At 41.5% G+C, this 17,071-nt stretch overlaps 1 protein-coding gene across 1 annotated transcript in view; it reads left to right on the top strand.

Annotated features, from left to right (window-relative positions):
- Nucleotides 1-16,425, top strand: part of LOC110499087 (cdc42 effector protein 1) — a 29,618-nt gene extending 13,193 nt beyond the window's left edge. Inside the window, exon 3 of the mRNA XM_021575979.2 lies at nucleotides 14,261-16,425. Coding sequence (XP_021431654.2) covers nucleotides 14,261-15,021 — 761 coding nt within the window. The 3' untranslated portion in view covers nucleotides 15,022-16,425. The remainder of the gene's footprint in view (nucleotides 1-14,260) is intronic.
- The last annotated feature ends 646 nt before the right edge of the window (nucleotides 16,426-17,071 follow it).

Raw genomic sequence — 17,071 nt, 5'->3', positions numbered from 1 at the left:
CCGCTAGGGACGTTTTCCTTTATGACGTAATTTGTAATCAAGTTATGATTTAATTATGTGTATGTGTAATTCTGTGTGATTAGTTAGGTATTTAGTAAATAAATGATTAAACCCAATTTTGTATTGCTGATTCAAATTGTTAGCCAGGGTTCATGCAGATAACCAAGAATTTACAACTTTCAGATGAGACTGAAGTAAGATGACCATTAATATTGACTGCTATTGGATGTAAAATATTACTAGGTCTTTAAGAGTTTATTCGGAAGATAACAGCTCTATAAATATTATTTTGTGGTGCCCGACTCTCTAGTTAATTACATTTACATGATTAGCTCAATCAGGTAATATTAATTACGGATAAATTATTTTATAGAATAGCATGTCATATCACTTAATCCGGCATAGCCAAAGACACGACATAGCTATCCCATTTTTTTTACTGTTTATGCATTAAGGGTTGCATATCTGTTATCATCTTTTTGTTTTCATTCTCGTTCTTGCTTCTTCAATACCCACCCTTACTCGTAAAATCTGCTAACCTAATTGTAAAGGTCTGAATTGGTTACTTATTTTGTTTGACATTGTTATTATTTAATTATCATTAGACCAGAAATATGCGGCTTAATTTATTTAATATGTAAGGCTGCCATTATGCCAAAACTCTGTAATTATAGTGCAGGTCTGGGAACCGGGGAGGGAGGGCTGGGGAAAAGGGGGCAGGGAAGTGGGAACGATTTATAGAGTGTCTTCTGGGTGGGTAGTGACCAGTGGGTGGGTTTTCCTGTGGGTCCTGCTTTTTATTTTAGATCTATGGGATTATCAATACTTGTCATGTTTGCTCTCTCTCTGGCCTCTAGGTCACCAGGTTGCTCGTTATGGCACACACCTGTCACCATCGTTAAGCGCATCTGCGCGTCATCAGACTCATCCGGACTCAATCACCTCCTTGATTACCTGCCATATATATATATATATATATATATATATATATATATATATATAACTCCCTTTGGTTCGTTCCCCAGGCATCATTGTTTCTGTTCCAGTGTCATGTTTGTGTTTCTTGTTTTGTATTTAGTTGCGTTTTATTTATTAAAACACTCACTCCCTGAACTTGCTTCCCGACTCTCAGCGCACACGTTACAGAACGACGCCTCACCAAAGGGAAGCACCAGGGGGTAATATTTGTTTTGTGTTGGAGGTGATGTCTGGTCCGGGTGTCCGAACCGGAGCTACCTGGGAGGCCTCAGCCGGTTTGTCGGGTTCCCCTGCCTCAGCTGGATCGACGGGTTTCCATACCTCAGCGGGATCGATAGACTCCCAAACCTCAGCTGGCTCGACAGGATCCAATGCCTCAACAGGTTCCCGTGCCTCGACAAGGCAACTGGGGAGGTCTCAGCTGGCTCATCAGACTCTCACGCCTCAGCAGGTTCATCAGGTTTCTGCGCCTCAGTGGAGGTGACCGGTCCACTCCTGAACCCCGGGATCGTCATTTTGGTCGGAGTCCTGCGGCTGGAACCGCTTGTCGGGAGGGGGTACCTAGGCTGCTCATTATAGTGCACACCTGTCACCCTCGTTACGCGCACCTGCCCGTCATCAGACTCACCTGGACTCATCACCTCCTTGATTACCTGCCCTATATCAAATCAAACTTTATTTGCCACATGCGCCGAATACAAGTGTAGACCCTTACCATGTAATGCTTACTTACTTACTTAACGAACAGTGCAGTTCAATAAGAGGAAAACATTTACCAAGTAGGCAAAAAAAATGTAACAGAATAACAATAATGAGGCTACAGTTGAAGTCGGAAGTTTACATACACCATAGCAAATACATTTCAACTTCACAATTCCAACAATTAATCCAAGTAAAAATCCCTGTTTTAGGTCAGTTAGGATCACCATTTTATTTTAAGAATGTAAAATGTCAGAATAATGGTAGAGAATGATTTATTTCAGATTTGATTTCTTTCATCACATTCCCAGTGGGTCAGAAGTTTACATACACTCAATTAGTATTTTGTAGCACTGCCTTTAAATTGTTTAACTTGGGTTAAATGTTTCTATAGGATTAAGGTCAGGGCTTTGTGATGGACACTCCAAAACCTTGACTTTGTTGTCCTTAAGCCATTTTGCCACAACGTTGGGAGTATGCTTGGGGTCATTGTCCATTTGGAAGACCAAGCATTAACTTCCTGACTGATGTCTTGAGATGATGCTTCAATATATCCACATACTTTTCCTACCTCATCATGCCATCTATTTTGTGAAGTGCACCAGTCCATCCTGCAGCAAAGCACCCCCATGCTGCTGTTGGGATGGTGTTCTTCGGCTTGCAAGCATCCCCCTTTTTCCTCCAAACATAACAATGGTCATTATGGCCAAACAGTTCTATTTTTGTTTCATCAGAGGACATTTCTCCAAAAAGTACAATCTTTGTCCCCAAGTGCAGTTGCAAACCGTAGTCTGGCTTTTTTATGGTGGTTTTGGAGCAATTGCTTCTTCCTTGCTGAGCGGCCTTTCAGGTTATGTCGATATAGGATTCGTCTTACTGTGGATATAGGTATCTTTGTACCTATTTCCTCCATTATCTTCACAAGGTCCTTTTGCTGTTGTTCTGGGATTGATTTGCACTTTTCGCACCAAAGTACGTTCATCTCTAGGAGACATAATGTGTCTCCTTCCTGGGAGGTATGACGGCTGCGTGGTCCCATGGTGTTTATACTTGCATACTATTGTTTGTACAGATGAACGTGGTACCTTCAGGCATTTGGAAATTGCTCCCAAGGATGAACCAGACATGTGGGGGTCTACAATTTTTTTTCTGAGGTCTTGGCTGATTTCTTTTGATTTTCCCATGATGTCAAGCAAAGAGGCAGTGAGTTTGAAGGTAGGCCTTGAAATACACCCATAGGTACACCTCCAATTGACTCAAATTATGTCAATTAGCCTATCAGAAGCTTCTAAAGCCATGACAATTTTCTGGCATTTTCCAAGTTGTTTAAAGGCACAGTCAACTTAGTGTATGTAAACTTCTGACCCACTAGAATTGTGATACAGTGAATTATAAGTGAAATTATCTGGCTGTAAACAATTGTTGGAAAACTGACTTGTGTCATGCACAAGGTAGATGTCCTAACCGACTTGCCAAAACTATAGTTTGTTAAGAAGACATTTGTGGAGTGGTTGAAAAACAAGTTTTAATGACTCCAACATAAGTGTATGTAAACTTCCGACTTCAACTGTCGGGAGGGGTAGGGGGGGGGGGGGGGGGGTGTCAATGTAATTTGTCCGGTGGCAGTCTAATGGCTTGGGGGTAGAAGCTGTTGAGGAGCCTTTTGGCCCTAGTCTTGGAGCTCCGGTACCGCTTCCATGTGGTAGCAGAGAAAACAGACAAAAGGGTGACTGGAGTCTTTTACAATTTTAAGGGCTTTCCTACACTGTCTATTTACAGGTCCTGGATGGCAGAAAGCTTGTACTGGGCCATTCGCACTACCCTCTGTAGCATCTTAAGGTCAGATGCAGAGCAGTTGCCATACCGGTGATGCAACCGGTAAGGATGCTCTCGATGGTGCAGCTGTAGAACTTTTTGAGGATCTGGGGGCCCATGCCAAATCTTTTCAGTCTCCTGAGGGGGAAAAGGTTTTGTCGTGCCCTCTTCAAGACTGTTTTGGTATGTTTGGACCATGATAGTTCGTTGGTGTTGTGGACACCAAGGAACTTGAATCTCTCGACCCGCTCCACTACAGCCCCGTCGATGTTAATGGGTGCCTGTTCGGCTCACCTTTTCATGAAGTCCACGATCAGCTCCTTTGTCTTGCTCACATTGAGGGAGAGGTTGTTGTCCTGACACCACACTGCCAGTTCTCTGACCTCCTCCTTGTAGGCCGTCTCATTGTTGTCGGTGATCAGGTCTACCACTGTTGTGTCGTCATCAAACTTAATGATGGTGTTGGAGTCGTGTTTGGCCACGCAGTCGTGGGTGAACAGGGGATACAGGAGGGGACTAAGTACACACCCCTGAGGGACCCCAGTGTTAACTTGTTATGGCTGCAGTCCCCTTATCGGGATAAGTGTCATCAACAACCGCTGAATAGCATAGCGCTACATACAATAAATATTACTATAAATATTTATACGATAAAACATTAAGTACACTTAGCATCAGGTAGCTCGGTCACAAAAATCAGAAAAGCAATCAAATTAATAATTTACCTTTGATGATCTTCGGCTGTTTTCACTCACGAGACTCCCAGTTACACAACAAATGTTCCGTTTGTTCCATAAGATTTTTATATCCAAAATACCTCAGTTTGTTTGTCGCGTTATGTTCAGAAATCCACAGGAAAGAGCGGTCACGACAACGCAGACGAAAATTCCAAATAGTTTCCATAATGTCCACAGAAACATGTCAAACGTTTTTTATAATCAATCCTCAGGTTGTTTTTAAATCGATATATAATCGATAATATATCAACCGCAAATGTCTTTCACAGTAGGAGAGGGGAAAACAATGGCTGTCCAAATTCTGTTGCGCAAGCAAATCTCATGTGACCACCTGACGCGATGTTATCGTTCTGGCTCATTTTTCAAAATAAAAGCCTGAAACTATGTCTGAAGACTGTTGACACCTTGAGGAAGCGATAGGAAAAGGAATCTGGTTCATATCCCTTTAAATCCAGCAAAGGGAGGCTATGGAACATGGAGTTTTCAAAATAGAAGCCACTTCCTGTTTTGATTTTCCTCAGGGTTTCGCCTGCAATATCAGTTCTGTTATACTCACAGACAATATTTTGACAGTTTTGGAAACTTTAGAGTGTTTTCTATCCAATACTAATAATAATATGCATATATTAGCAACTGAGACTGAGGAGCTGGCCGTTTACAATGGGCACCTTTTCATCCAAGCTCCTCAATACTGCCCCTGCAGCCATATGAAGTTAAGGATCAGCGTGGCAGACGTATTGTTGTCTTCTCTTATCACCTGGGGGCGGCCAGTCAGGATGTCCAGGATCCAGTTGCAGAGAGAGGTGTTTAGTTCCAGAATCCTTAGCTTACTGATTAGATACGTGGGGACTATGGTGTTGATTTCTGAGCTGTAGTTGATGAACAGCATTCTCACATAGGTGTTCCTTCTGTCCAGGTTAGAAAGGGCGAGTGTGGAGTGCGATTGCGATTGTGTCATCTGTGGATCTGTTGGGGCGTTTTGCGAATTGGAGTGGGTCTAGGGTGTCCGGGAGGATGCTGTAGATGTGATCCATGACCAGCCTTTCAAAGCACTTCATGGCTACCGACGTGAGTGACATGGGGCGGTAATCATTTAGGCAGGTTACCTTTGCTTCCTTGGGCACAGGGATTATGGTGGTCTTCTTGAAACATGTAGGTATTACAGACCCGGCTAGGGATAGGTTGAAAATGTCAGTGAAGACACTTGACAGTTGGTCCACACATGCTTTGAGTACACGTCCTGATAATCCGTCTGGTCCAGCTGCTTTGTGAATGTGGACCTGTTTAACTTCTTGATGCACCCATCCCGTTAGCGGGATCATTTTCGTCAACATCCGCTGAATTGCAGAGCACCAAATTTAAATTAAATTACTAAAAATATAAGTGCAATATAGCAAAACACAGCTTAGCTTGTTGTTAATCCACCTGGCGTGTCAGATTTCAAAAAGCTTTTAGGAGAAAGCATACCAAGCGTTTATGTAAGGACATCTCTCTCAGCAGACAAAACATTACAAACAGCTAGCAGCCAAGTAGATTGGTCACGAAAGTCAGAAACGCAATAAAATGAATCGCTTAACTTTGATAATCTTCGGATGATTGCACTCACAAGACTCCCAGTTATACAATAAATGTTCCTTTTGTTCCATAAAGATTATTTTTATATCCAAAATACCTCAGTTTGGTTGGTGCGTTATGTTCAGAATTCCACAGGCTCGAGCGGTCACAACCGGGCAGATGAAAATTCCAAATCTTTCTCGCTCATTTTTCAAAATAAAAGCCTGAAACTATGTCTAAAGACTGTTCACAACATGTGGAAGCCATAGGAAAATGAATCTGGTTGATATCCCTTTAAATGGAGCGAAGGCAGGCAATGGAACAGAGAGCTTTCGGGAAAAACAGCACTTCCGGGTTGGATTTTCCTCAGGTTTTTGCCTGCAATATCAGTTCTGTTCTACTCACAGACAATATTTTGACCGTTTTGGAAACTTTAGAGTGTTTTCTATCCTAATCTGACAATTATATGCATATTCTAGATTCTGTGCCTTAGAAATAGGCAGTTTCATTTGGGTACGTTTTTCATCCAAACATCAAAATACTGCCTCCTACACTCAACATGTTAAAGGTTTTGTTCACATTGGCTACCGAGAGCTTTATCACATAATCATCCAGAATAGCTGCTGCTCTCGTGCATGCTTCAGTGTTGCTTGCCTCGAAGCGAGCATAAAAGGCAATTAGCTTGTCTGGTAGGCTCGTGTCACTGGGCAGCTCGCGTCTGGGTTTTCCTTTGTAGTCCGTAATAGTTTTCAAGCCCTGCCACATCCGACGAGCATCAGAGTCGGTGTAGTAGGATTCAAACTTAATCCCATATTGACGCTTTACTTGTTTGATGGTTCGTCTGAGGGCATAGGGGAATTTCTTACTAGGTTCCGGATTAGTCTCCCGCTCCTTGAAAGTGGAAGCTCTAGCCTTTAGCTTGATGCGTATGTTGCCTGTAATCCATGGCTTCTGGTTGGGATATGTACGTACAGTCACTGTGGGGACGACGTCATCGTTGCACTTATTGATGAAGCCAATGACTGAGGTGGTGTGTTCCTCAATGCTGTTGTATGAATCCCAGAACATATTCCAGTCTGTGCTAGCAAAACAGTCCTATAGTGTAGCATTCGAGTCATCTGACCAGTTCCGGATTGAGAGAGTCACTGGTACTTCCTGCTTTAGTTTTTGCTTGTAAACAGGAATCAGGAGGATAGAATTGTGGTCATATTTGCCAAATGGGGAGAGCTTTGCATGCATCTCTGTGTGGAGTAAAGGTGGTGTAGGATTTTTTCCCCCTGGTTGCACATGTGACATGCTGGTAAAAATTTGGTAAAACCGTTGCCTGCATTAAAGTCCCCGGCCACTAGGAGCACCGCTTCTGGGTGAGCATTTTCTTCTTTGCTTATGGCCTTATAGAGTTGGTTGAGAGTGGTCTTAGTGCCAGCTTCGCTTTCTGGTGGTAAATAGACGGCTACGAATAATACAGATGAGAACTCTCTTGGTAGATAGTGTCGTCGACAACTTATCATAAGGTACTCTACCTCAGGCGAGCAATACCTCGAGACTTCTTTATCATTAGACATTGCACACCAGCTGTTATTGACAAAAAGACACACACCCACGCCCCTCGTCTTACCAGAGGTAGCTTCTCTGTTCTGCCGGTGCATGGAAAATCCAGCCAGCTCTATATTGTCAGTTTCTTTGTTCAGCCACGTCTCGGTGAAACATAGGATGTTACAGTTTTTAATATCCCGTTGGTAGGATAAGATGATTAAGATGGCGCAGAAGAAAATGGCTGACGTTTTACAATCTCCCAAACAATTGTGCAATTTTTATTAATTTTTTAAAGTTTTGTGTAACTTATTTTTTAACTTATTGCGTACATAATGTTGCTGCTACCGTCTCTTATGACCAAAAATTACTTCTGGACATCAGAAAAGCAATTACTTACCACGGACTGGAAGAAACTTTTTCCTTTAACGAGTCTGACGAGAAGGAAATCCTGCTTTCGCTGGAACAGGCCCAGATCCACGCCTTTTGCATGAAGAATCGAATCTGAATCTGAATCAGGTGAATTACTATCATAACCCATATTAATCGACCAAAGATTATCCCGTTTCTATAAAGAATTGTACACCTCTGATTGTAAATCCACACCAAGCCAGATTGAGTCCTTTTTAAAATATATAAAAACTCCTCTTCTCTCAACTGAGGAAGAGGGCTTGCTGGGAGCCCAAATCTCTCTCCATGACCTACAAAAGGGCATTGGATAACATGATTAAAGGCAAATCATGTGGTTGTGATAGTATTCCTCCTGAGGGATATTTAAAATGTTGGAACCAGTTAGGTCTGGTGTTGCTTAGAATGATTAATACAGCTCTTCACGAAGGTTCATTTGGAAGAGATGTAAATACAGCACTAATTTAGCTTTTATAAAAAAGTTAAGGACGCCATCTAGTGCTCTCATTATCGCCCTCTAGCTTTGATAAACACAGATATTAAACTATATTCAAAACTTCTGTCGCCCAATCTCTAAACTTACTTACCCAAATTGGTATCTGGAGCAAAGCGGGTTTGTTAAAAAACTATTATCCTCCGTTGCCTATTACATATCTTACATGCTTCATCAGAACCAAAGCTCCTTGCGCAGTTCTATCCCTCGATGCAGAAAACGCTTTTGATTGACTAGAATGGTTATATCTTTGGTCGGTTTTGGAACATATGGGACTTGGCTCCAATTTCATTAATATGTTTAAGATACTATATGCCAATCCTTCAGCCATATTAATAACAGACAATAACTGCTCTGTTCTGTTCAGAATAACTAGAAGTGGCAGGCAAGGTGATCCCATCTCACCTCTGCTATTTTTATTGTCTATGGAGCCCCTGGCTCAGGCAATTCAACAATTACACAAATATCTCTCAATCCTACAGATCATGTGATCTCATTATATGACAACGATATATTACGTTTATTGAGACAATCCCTCCTAAAAGCTTCATAGACAAATTCAGGTCCATAAAATAAAGTTATAAAATTCAAGTTATAAAATAAATTGAACAAAATCTGCTCTACTGCCTATCAAGATCCCGAACCTGTTTGAATATTTGGGAATAGATATATTTCCATCCTTAGATAAAACCATTGCCAAAAACTTTAACAGAACGCTCAAATCAATTCAATCCAACCTCAGTAGATGGACTAATATCCCAGTTGCTTTAACCTGCAGAATATCTATTGTCAAAATGAATATATTTCCACAGCTTAATTAATGTGTGTAGTTCAATGCTTCTCTTGTCTTCCTCTTCTGGCTTTTGGGATAAAATCCATAGTGTGGTTTCAAAACATACAGTACCAGTCAAAAGTTTGTACACACCTACTCATTCAAGGGTTTTTCTTTATTTTCACTATTTTCTACATTGTAGAATAATAGTGAAGACATCAAAACTATGAAATAACACATGGAATCATGTTGTAACCAAAAAAGTGTTAATCAAATCAAAATATATTTTATATTTGAGATTCTTCAAAGTAGCCACCCTTTGCCTTGATGACTCCTTGCTGTCCCCAGTCCACCTGACTGTGCTGCTGCTCCAGTTTCAACTATTCTGCCTTATTATTATTCGACCATGCTGGTCATTTATGAATATTTGAACATCTTGACCATGTTTTGTTATAATCTCCACCCGGCACAGCCAGAAGAGGACTGGCCACCTCACATAGCCTGGTTCCTCTCTAGGTTTCTTCCTAGGTTTTGGCCTTTCTAGGGAGTTTTTCCTAGCCACCGTGCTTCTACACCTGCATTGCTTGCTGTTTGGGGTTTTAGGCAGGGTTTCTGTACAGCACTTTGAGATATCAGCTGATGTACGAAGGGCTATATAAATAAATTTGATTTGATTTGATTTGATGACAGCTTTGCACACTCTTGGCATTCTCTCAACCAGCTTCACCTCAACCAGCTTCACTCTTGGCTGCTTTTTCTTCACGCTGCGGTCCAACTCATCCCAAACCATCTCAATTTGGTTGAGGTCGGGTGATTGTGGAGGCCAGGTCATCTGATGCAGCACTCCATCCTTCTTGGTCATATAGCCCTTACACAGTCTGGAGGTGTGTTGGGTTATTGTCCTGTTGAAAAACAAATTATAGTTCCACTAAGTGCAAAGCAAATGAGATGGTGTATCGCTGCAGAATGCTGTGGTAGCCATGCTGGTTAAGTGTGCCTTGAATTTGAAATAAATCACAGATCATCGGTTCACCTACTGCATTTATTTGGGCTGCAATTTCTGAGGCTGGTAACTCTAATGAACTTATCCTCTGCAGCAGAAGTAACTCTGGGTCTTCCTTTCCTGTGGCGGTCCTCCTGAGAGCCAGTTTAATCATAGCTCTTGATGGTTTTTGCAACTGCACTTGAAGAAACTTTCAAAGTTCTTGAAATTTTACAGATTGACTGACCTTCATGTTTTAAAGTAATGATGGACTGCCGTTTCTCTTGGCTTATTTTTGCTGCTATTGCCATAATACGGACTTGGTCTTTCACAAAATAGGGCTATATTCTGTATACCATCCCTACTTTGTCACAACACAACTGATTGGCTCAAACGCATTAAGAAGGAAAGGAATTCCACAAACTAACTTTTAACAAGGGACACCTGTTAATTGAAATGCATTCCAGTTGACTACCTCATGAAGCTGGTTGAGAGAATGCCAAGATCGTGCAAAGCTGTCATCAAGGCAAAGGGTGGCTACTTTGAAGAATCTCAAATATAAAATCTATTTTGTATAACACCCTTGGTTACTACATGATTCCATATGTGTTATTTCATAGTTTTGATGTCTTCACTATTATTCTACAATGTAGAAAATATTACAAATAAAGATAAACCCTTGAATGAGCAGGTTTGTCCAAACTTTTGACTGGTAGGCCTACTGCATATGGCAAGGTAAGCTATAGTGCACCCTGGTGAACTGATTTATCCATTAAACAATGTAACTAGGCTTTGGTACTATTATTGCTCACAATTGTGCACTCCTATTATTATCCACTCCTTAATTGTCCAGTGTTGGTGATCGCGTACCCACAGAAGCTGCTTCTTCTTGCGTTTGGTTGATTGGAGTGGTCATCTGCTGCAATAGCACATCCATGACAAGCACCGACGAGTGGTTCATTCACAGATGCCGTTGTACTGCGTCGTTATTTGGCTGTTAGTGGCATGATGGTTATCTTGCACGATTATTGCCATTCTCCCTCGACCTCTCATCCACGAGCTGTTTTCGCCCACAGGACTGCCGCTGACAAGATGTTTTGTGCTTGTCACACCATTCTTGATAAACCCTAGAAACTGTTGTGCGTGAAATGCACAGGAGACGGGAGACTGATTAGCAACCCTAGTTGCTAGGTGGAGTGGGAAGGGGTGGGAAACATGGTTTCCAGGAGTGGGGGAGGTTGGGGCTGGAGGCACACTTATTTTTTTCTTTTTTTTCTGCTTGTATTGAATTCATCACTTAAACTCTGTATGTACTTGTGGCAGCCTATGGATACATGTTTTTATAAACATATCATTTTAAATGGATAATGTATATAGTGTTTTGGAACAAAACGGTTAAAATATGACTGTCAGATTGATTGCAATAGTATAGGAGATTGTGATTGCTCTATTCATTCGATCTTCAACATGCAGTTCCAGATGCAGCCCTGCTATTAGTTGAACGCAGCCAATCTGATAGTTTCAGAAAAGTAGTCACTTCCTGAGATCTGTATTCAAGTATTTTACAAAAGTAGTTACTTTCTGTGAACTTTATTCAAATATACTGAAAAAAATATAAATGCAACATATAATGTGTTGGTCCCATGTTTCATGATCTGAAATAAAAGATCCCAGAAATTTCCCATACACACAAAAAGCTTATTTCTTTCAAATGTTGTGCAGAATTTAGTTTACATCCCTGTTAGTGAGCATTTCTCTTTGCCAAGAAAATCCATCCACCTGACAGGTGTGGCATATCAAGAAGCTGATTAAACAGCATGACCATTGCACACGTGCACCTTGTGCTGGAGACAATAAAAGGCCACTCTAAAATGTGCAGTTTTGTCAATGCCACAGATGTCTCTAGTTTTGAGGGAGTGTGCAATTGGCATGCTAACTGCAAGAATGTCCACCAGAGCTGTTGCCAGAGAATTTAATGTAAATTTCTTTACCCTAAGCCGTCTCCAATGTTTTTTCAGAGAATTTGGCAGTACGTCCAACCGGCCTCACAACCGCAGACCACGGGTAACTACATCAGCCCAGGACCTCCACATCCGAGATCCTGAGGCCCATTGTCTTGCCATTCATCCCGGCGCCCTCCCCTCATGTTTCAGCACGATAATGCATTGCCCCATGTCACAAGGATCTGTACACAATTCCTGGAAGCTGAAAATGTCCCAGTTCTCCCATGGCCTGCATACCCACCAGACAGGTCAACCATTGAGCATGTTAGGGATGCTCTGGATCGACGTGTACGACCACCTGTTCCAGTTCCTGTCAATATCCAGCAACTTCGCACAGCCATTAAAGAGGAGTGAGACAACATTCCACAGTCCACAATCAACAGCCTGATCAACTCTATGCAAAGGAGCATTCTATTCCTCAGCACTGCATGAGGAAAATTGTGGTCACACCAGATACTGACTGGTTTTCTGATCCATGTCCCTATCCCTTTTTTAAGGTATCTGTGACCAACAGATGCATATCTATATTCTCAGTCATGTGAAATCCATAGATTAGGACCTAATTTATTTATTTCAATTGACTGATTTCCTTATTTGAACTGTGACTCAGTAAAATCTTTGAAATTGTTGCATGTTACATTTATATTTTTTCAGTGTAGTTTTTAAAAGTAGTCACTTTCTGAAATCTGTATTCTACTAGTTTTTTTAGGGGATTCAAATAGTTGTTGTCACCTCCAAAGTAACTATTTGTTCCCCCGGAATAATATTTTACTTTCCACAAAGCATAGTTAAAACTATAGTTATCCCAGGTCTTGTTTCAGCTATGGAAGCAGTAAGTCATGAGGGCACTGGTGTGTGACATGTATTGTGAGTCATCTGTCCTGGGAACAACGTGCCTGAGAGGTGATGTCTAACTCAGAGATAGAGAAAGAGTTGGAATTTTTCAGCATTTTGAAACTGGCAGGACTCACTATTTTATGACATAGTTTTCACTGCCCTCTGTTGGTGATGGGAGAGCATCTACAGTGCATTCAGAAAGTATTCACACCCTTTGACTTTCCCCACATTTTGTTGTGTAACAAAGTGGGATTAAAATTGATGTAATTGTAATTTTTGGTCAACGGTCTACACAAAATACTCTGCAATGTCAAAGTGGAAAAAAGTGCTAACATTTAAAAAAAACTTTTTTTTTTAAACAAACACTAATATCTTGATTATAATAAGTATTCAACCTCCTGAGTCAATACATGTTACAATCACCTTTGGCAGTGATTACAGCTGTGAGTCTTTCTGGGTAAGCCTCTAAGAGCTTTCCAAACCTGGATTGTGCAACATTTTCCCATTATTCTCAATGTATTTTTTCACACTCTGTCAAATTGGTTGTTGATCATTGTCAGACAACCATTTTCAGGTCTTGCCATAGATTTTCAAGCAGATTTAAGTCAAAAATGTAACTCGCCAACTCTCTTTCTATAACTTTTCTTTCTATAGGATCCTGTGCTTAGCTACATTCCATTTCTTTTTTATCCTGAAAAACTCCCCAGTCCTTAACAATTACAAGCACACCCATAAAATGATGTGCTTGAACATATGGAGTGTGGTACTCAGTAATGTGTTTTATTGGAGTTGCCCCAAACATAACACTTTGTATTCAGGATAAATAGTTAATTGCTTTGATACATTTTCTGCTGTATTTAGTGCCTTGTTGCAAACAGGTTTTGGAATATTTGTGTTCTGTACAGGCTTCCTACTTTTCACTCTATCAATTAGGTTAGTATTGTGGAGTAACTACAAGGTTGTTGATCCATCCTCATTTTTCTCCTATCGTAGCCATTCAACTCTGTAACAGTTTTAAAGTCACCATTGGCCTTATGGTGAAATACCTGAGCGGTTTCCTTCCTCTCCGGGAACTGAGTTAAGAAGGACACCTGTAACTTTGTAGTGACTGGTTGTATTGATACACAATCCAATGTGTAATTAAATCTACCAATAGGTGGCCTTCTTTGCAAAGCATTGAAAACTTTGTGGTTGAATCTTTGTTTGAAATTCACTGCTCGACTGAGGGACCTTACAGATGAGTGGGGTACAAAGATAAAAAAATCATGTTAACTATTATTGAACACAGTGAGTCCATGGAAATTATTATATGACACATGTTTATTTAATGTTAAAACTATGGTGCCAACTGAAATTCCATTTATTATTTTACATTTTTAAGTTTCTGTCGAAATGTAAATCACAATACAGAATGTTATGCCTAATCTCCCTCTCTCTACTCCACCTCAGGTCTGGAGTCAGGTTTCGTCACTCTGCCCCGCCTCTCCCGCTCAGCGGAGCGTCAGTCGCAGCAGGGAGGCTCTAACTCCTGTACCCCCAACACCCACTGTGGCTCGCTCACCGACGTCTCTGCCCTCCTGCCCTCCTCCGCTGACCCGACCCTGACCTCTGGCCCCAGTCACATGACCCGGTTCGACTCCTTGTCCTCCATGGCATCCTTCACATTCGACCTGGGTCCCTCCCTCATGAGCGAGGTGTTCGGTTTGATTGACAGCCCTAATGCCCACCCAGAGCCCAGCCACGCCTGGGAGGCAGAAGAGGCAGAAGAGCCAAGCGGCTCTGCGATTGGGTTTGCGACCAATGAAGGCTCGGAGATGGACTCTGAGATGGATGCCACCACTGCCTCATTGGTGGATTCTCTGCTTCGAGAGGACTGTAGTAGCAGCAGGAAGAGTCCATATGGGATGGAGTGGGAAGAGGAGGAAGAGGAGGCTAGGAGAATGGAGGTGAATGGAGGTGAGCAGCATCTTAAAGGGGCAGTGCCTGATTTAGTTATGGGCTCCCCCTCTAGACAGAGGCCTGCTATGGAGAGTGAGAGGTTCCAGGGTTCCACTGATGTGCTGGGGGTGCTCTATGGGGTTGGAGGGCTCCTGAAGGGGCAGCAGAGGATGGATCTGGAGGGAAAGGTGACCATGTGCCAGACCATGAAGAAAACCCCTTACATCTGCATTACACCTGATGAGGAGGAGGAGGAGGAAATCAAAGTCTGAACTACAATGACAGCCTCAATTGTGTTTAACTAGAATTACCTACAACAGATGTCCCACTGGGCACACACTGGTTGAATCAACGTTGTTTCCATGTCATTTCAATTAAATTACGTTGAACCAACATGAAATAGACGTTGAATTGACGTCTGTGCCCAGTGGGTTGTGATTCTTGGTTAATTCCTTGTAAAGTCTTGTTTTAAGAAACTGGCTCTATTGACCTGACTCAGCTTTGAACCCTTCTTCATAATTTTCAAATATTCCTTTCAGAAATGTAATGTTATGTGGTCAGGAGACTCACTTAAAGACTTGGATTGTTCCCAAATTGTTCCCAAATTCACCCAAATGTAATGGAAAGTATGTTTGTTGAAAGACTCATTGAAAGATTATGGATGCTGAAAGTTCCCCAAGCAAACATGCTGTATGGAAGGCGCTAGAACAGGCTAATAATAGCAAACTACATGTCCTTTTAAAAGAGGTCACTGGAACCAGTGGAGAACAAAGAAATAAAGAGATGGGGTAGAAAGTGTGAGAATGTACCAGAGAAAGTGGTTGGACACAGAGGAGTTACCATGGAAACCATAGGAGGTTGGTGGCACATTAATTGGGGAGAACGGGCTCGTGGTAATGACTGAAGTGGAATAGTATCAAATACATTAAACACATTTATTTGCCATCCATGCCATCCATTTGTGCCGTTCCCGGCCATTATTATTAGCTGTTCTCCCCTCAGCAGCCTCCTGTGATGTAAACACTAAAGACATTGCTCAACAGTGTGTAAGTCTGTTAACAGCTGGTTAAATATATGTGGACTTCCTGAGAAAAATGCTCAGTGTGACTTCATATAACTATTCAAGGCAAAAGGCAGGACACGAAGACAAAGTAGTAGCGGTTTCAACCCAACTTCATCTTTCCCTCACCACCAACCAGTCCCATGGAAATTAACTATGCCGAGAGAGATCTTAACTCTTAGCACGTGATGTTAACTTCAGGAAAACAATACTCTTTTGCCTGAAGATTACACCCAAGACAAACACTTCATTTTTGCTTATTCTACCGATACAGTATGAAGCACAAACCATGAGAAATTCACTCAGAAATGAAATTGAAGATAATTTTGTACAATGTAATAATCACAAGTATAATGTTGTTACAGTATGTTTGTTAATTCACATATTTACATCATACACCATTTAGACATGTTTCCCAAATTCATTATGGGTCTAGCTAACTCTCATCTTGCTTTTCGATAGGATAGTCACCTGCTTGTCTGCTATTCTGTCAACCAATGGTTGAATCCTATTTTTAGACTATATTAAGAAAAACAGTGTCCCCCATCCGCATCAATGTGCTGCTATTGATACCAATGATATTTCTATAATGATAAATGAAATAAAATGTTTTTAATAAGCATGGGCATTAATATTTTATTTACATGTCTGAAAACATTCATACAACTGTGATACAAAACATGCACTAAAGAAATCACAACATATAATGCATGTATGGTAGCTCTCAAACTACAAAGCACTTTTTCTCTAAGAGTTGAACTGGCTGCAAAAGCACAATACATCTCTGGCCTTGATATGCAACCCAAAGCAGGTTACTCCAAATGTCAGGTTACAGTCAACATTTGTACATAAAACGTAAGAACACTTCTTTAGATAATACACTATACACTACATGACCAAAAGTATGTGGACACCTGCTCGTCAAACATCTCATTCCAAAATCAAGGGCATTAATATGGAGTTGGTCCCCCTTTGCTGCTATAACAACCTCCACTCTTCTGGGAAGGCTTTCCACTAGATGTTGGAACATTGCTGCAGGGACTTGCTTCCACTCAGCCACAAGAGCGTTAGTGAGGTCAGGCACCGATGTTGGGTGATTAGGCCTGGCTTGCAGTCGGCGTTCCAATTCATCCCAAAGGTGTTCGATGGGGATGAGGTCAGGACTCTGTGTCGGCCAGTCAAGGTCTTCCACACCGATCTCGACATACCATTTCTGTATGGTCCTCGCTTTGTGCACGGGGAAATTGTCATGCTGAAACAGG

The sequence above is a fragment of the Oncorhynchus mykiss genome, chromosome 20, assembly GCF_013265735.2.
Source record: "Oncorhynchus mykiss isolate Arlee chromosome 20, USDA_OmykA_1.1, whole genome shotgun sequence".
Lineage (NCBI taxonomy): Eukaryota > Metazoa > Chordata > Actinopteri > Salmoniformes > Salmonidae > Oncorhynchus > Oncorhynchus mykiss.
The sequence above is the reverse complement of the archived record's forward strand: the minus strand, read 5'-3'. Positions and strand labels throughout refer to the sequence as shown.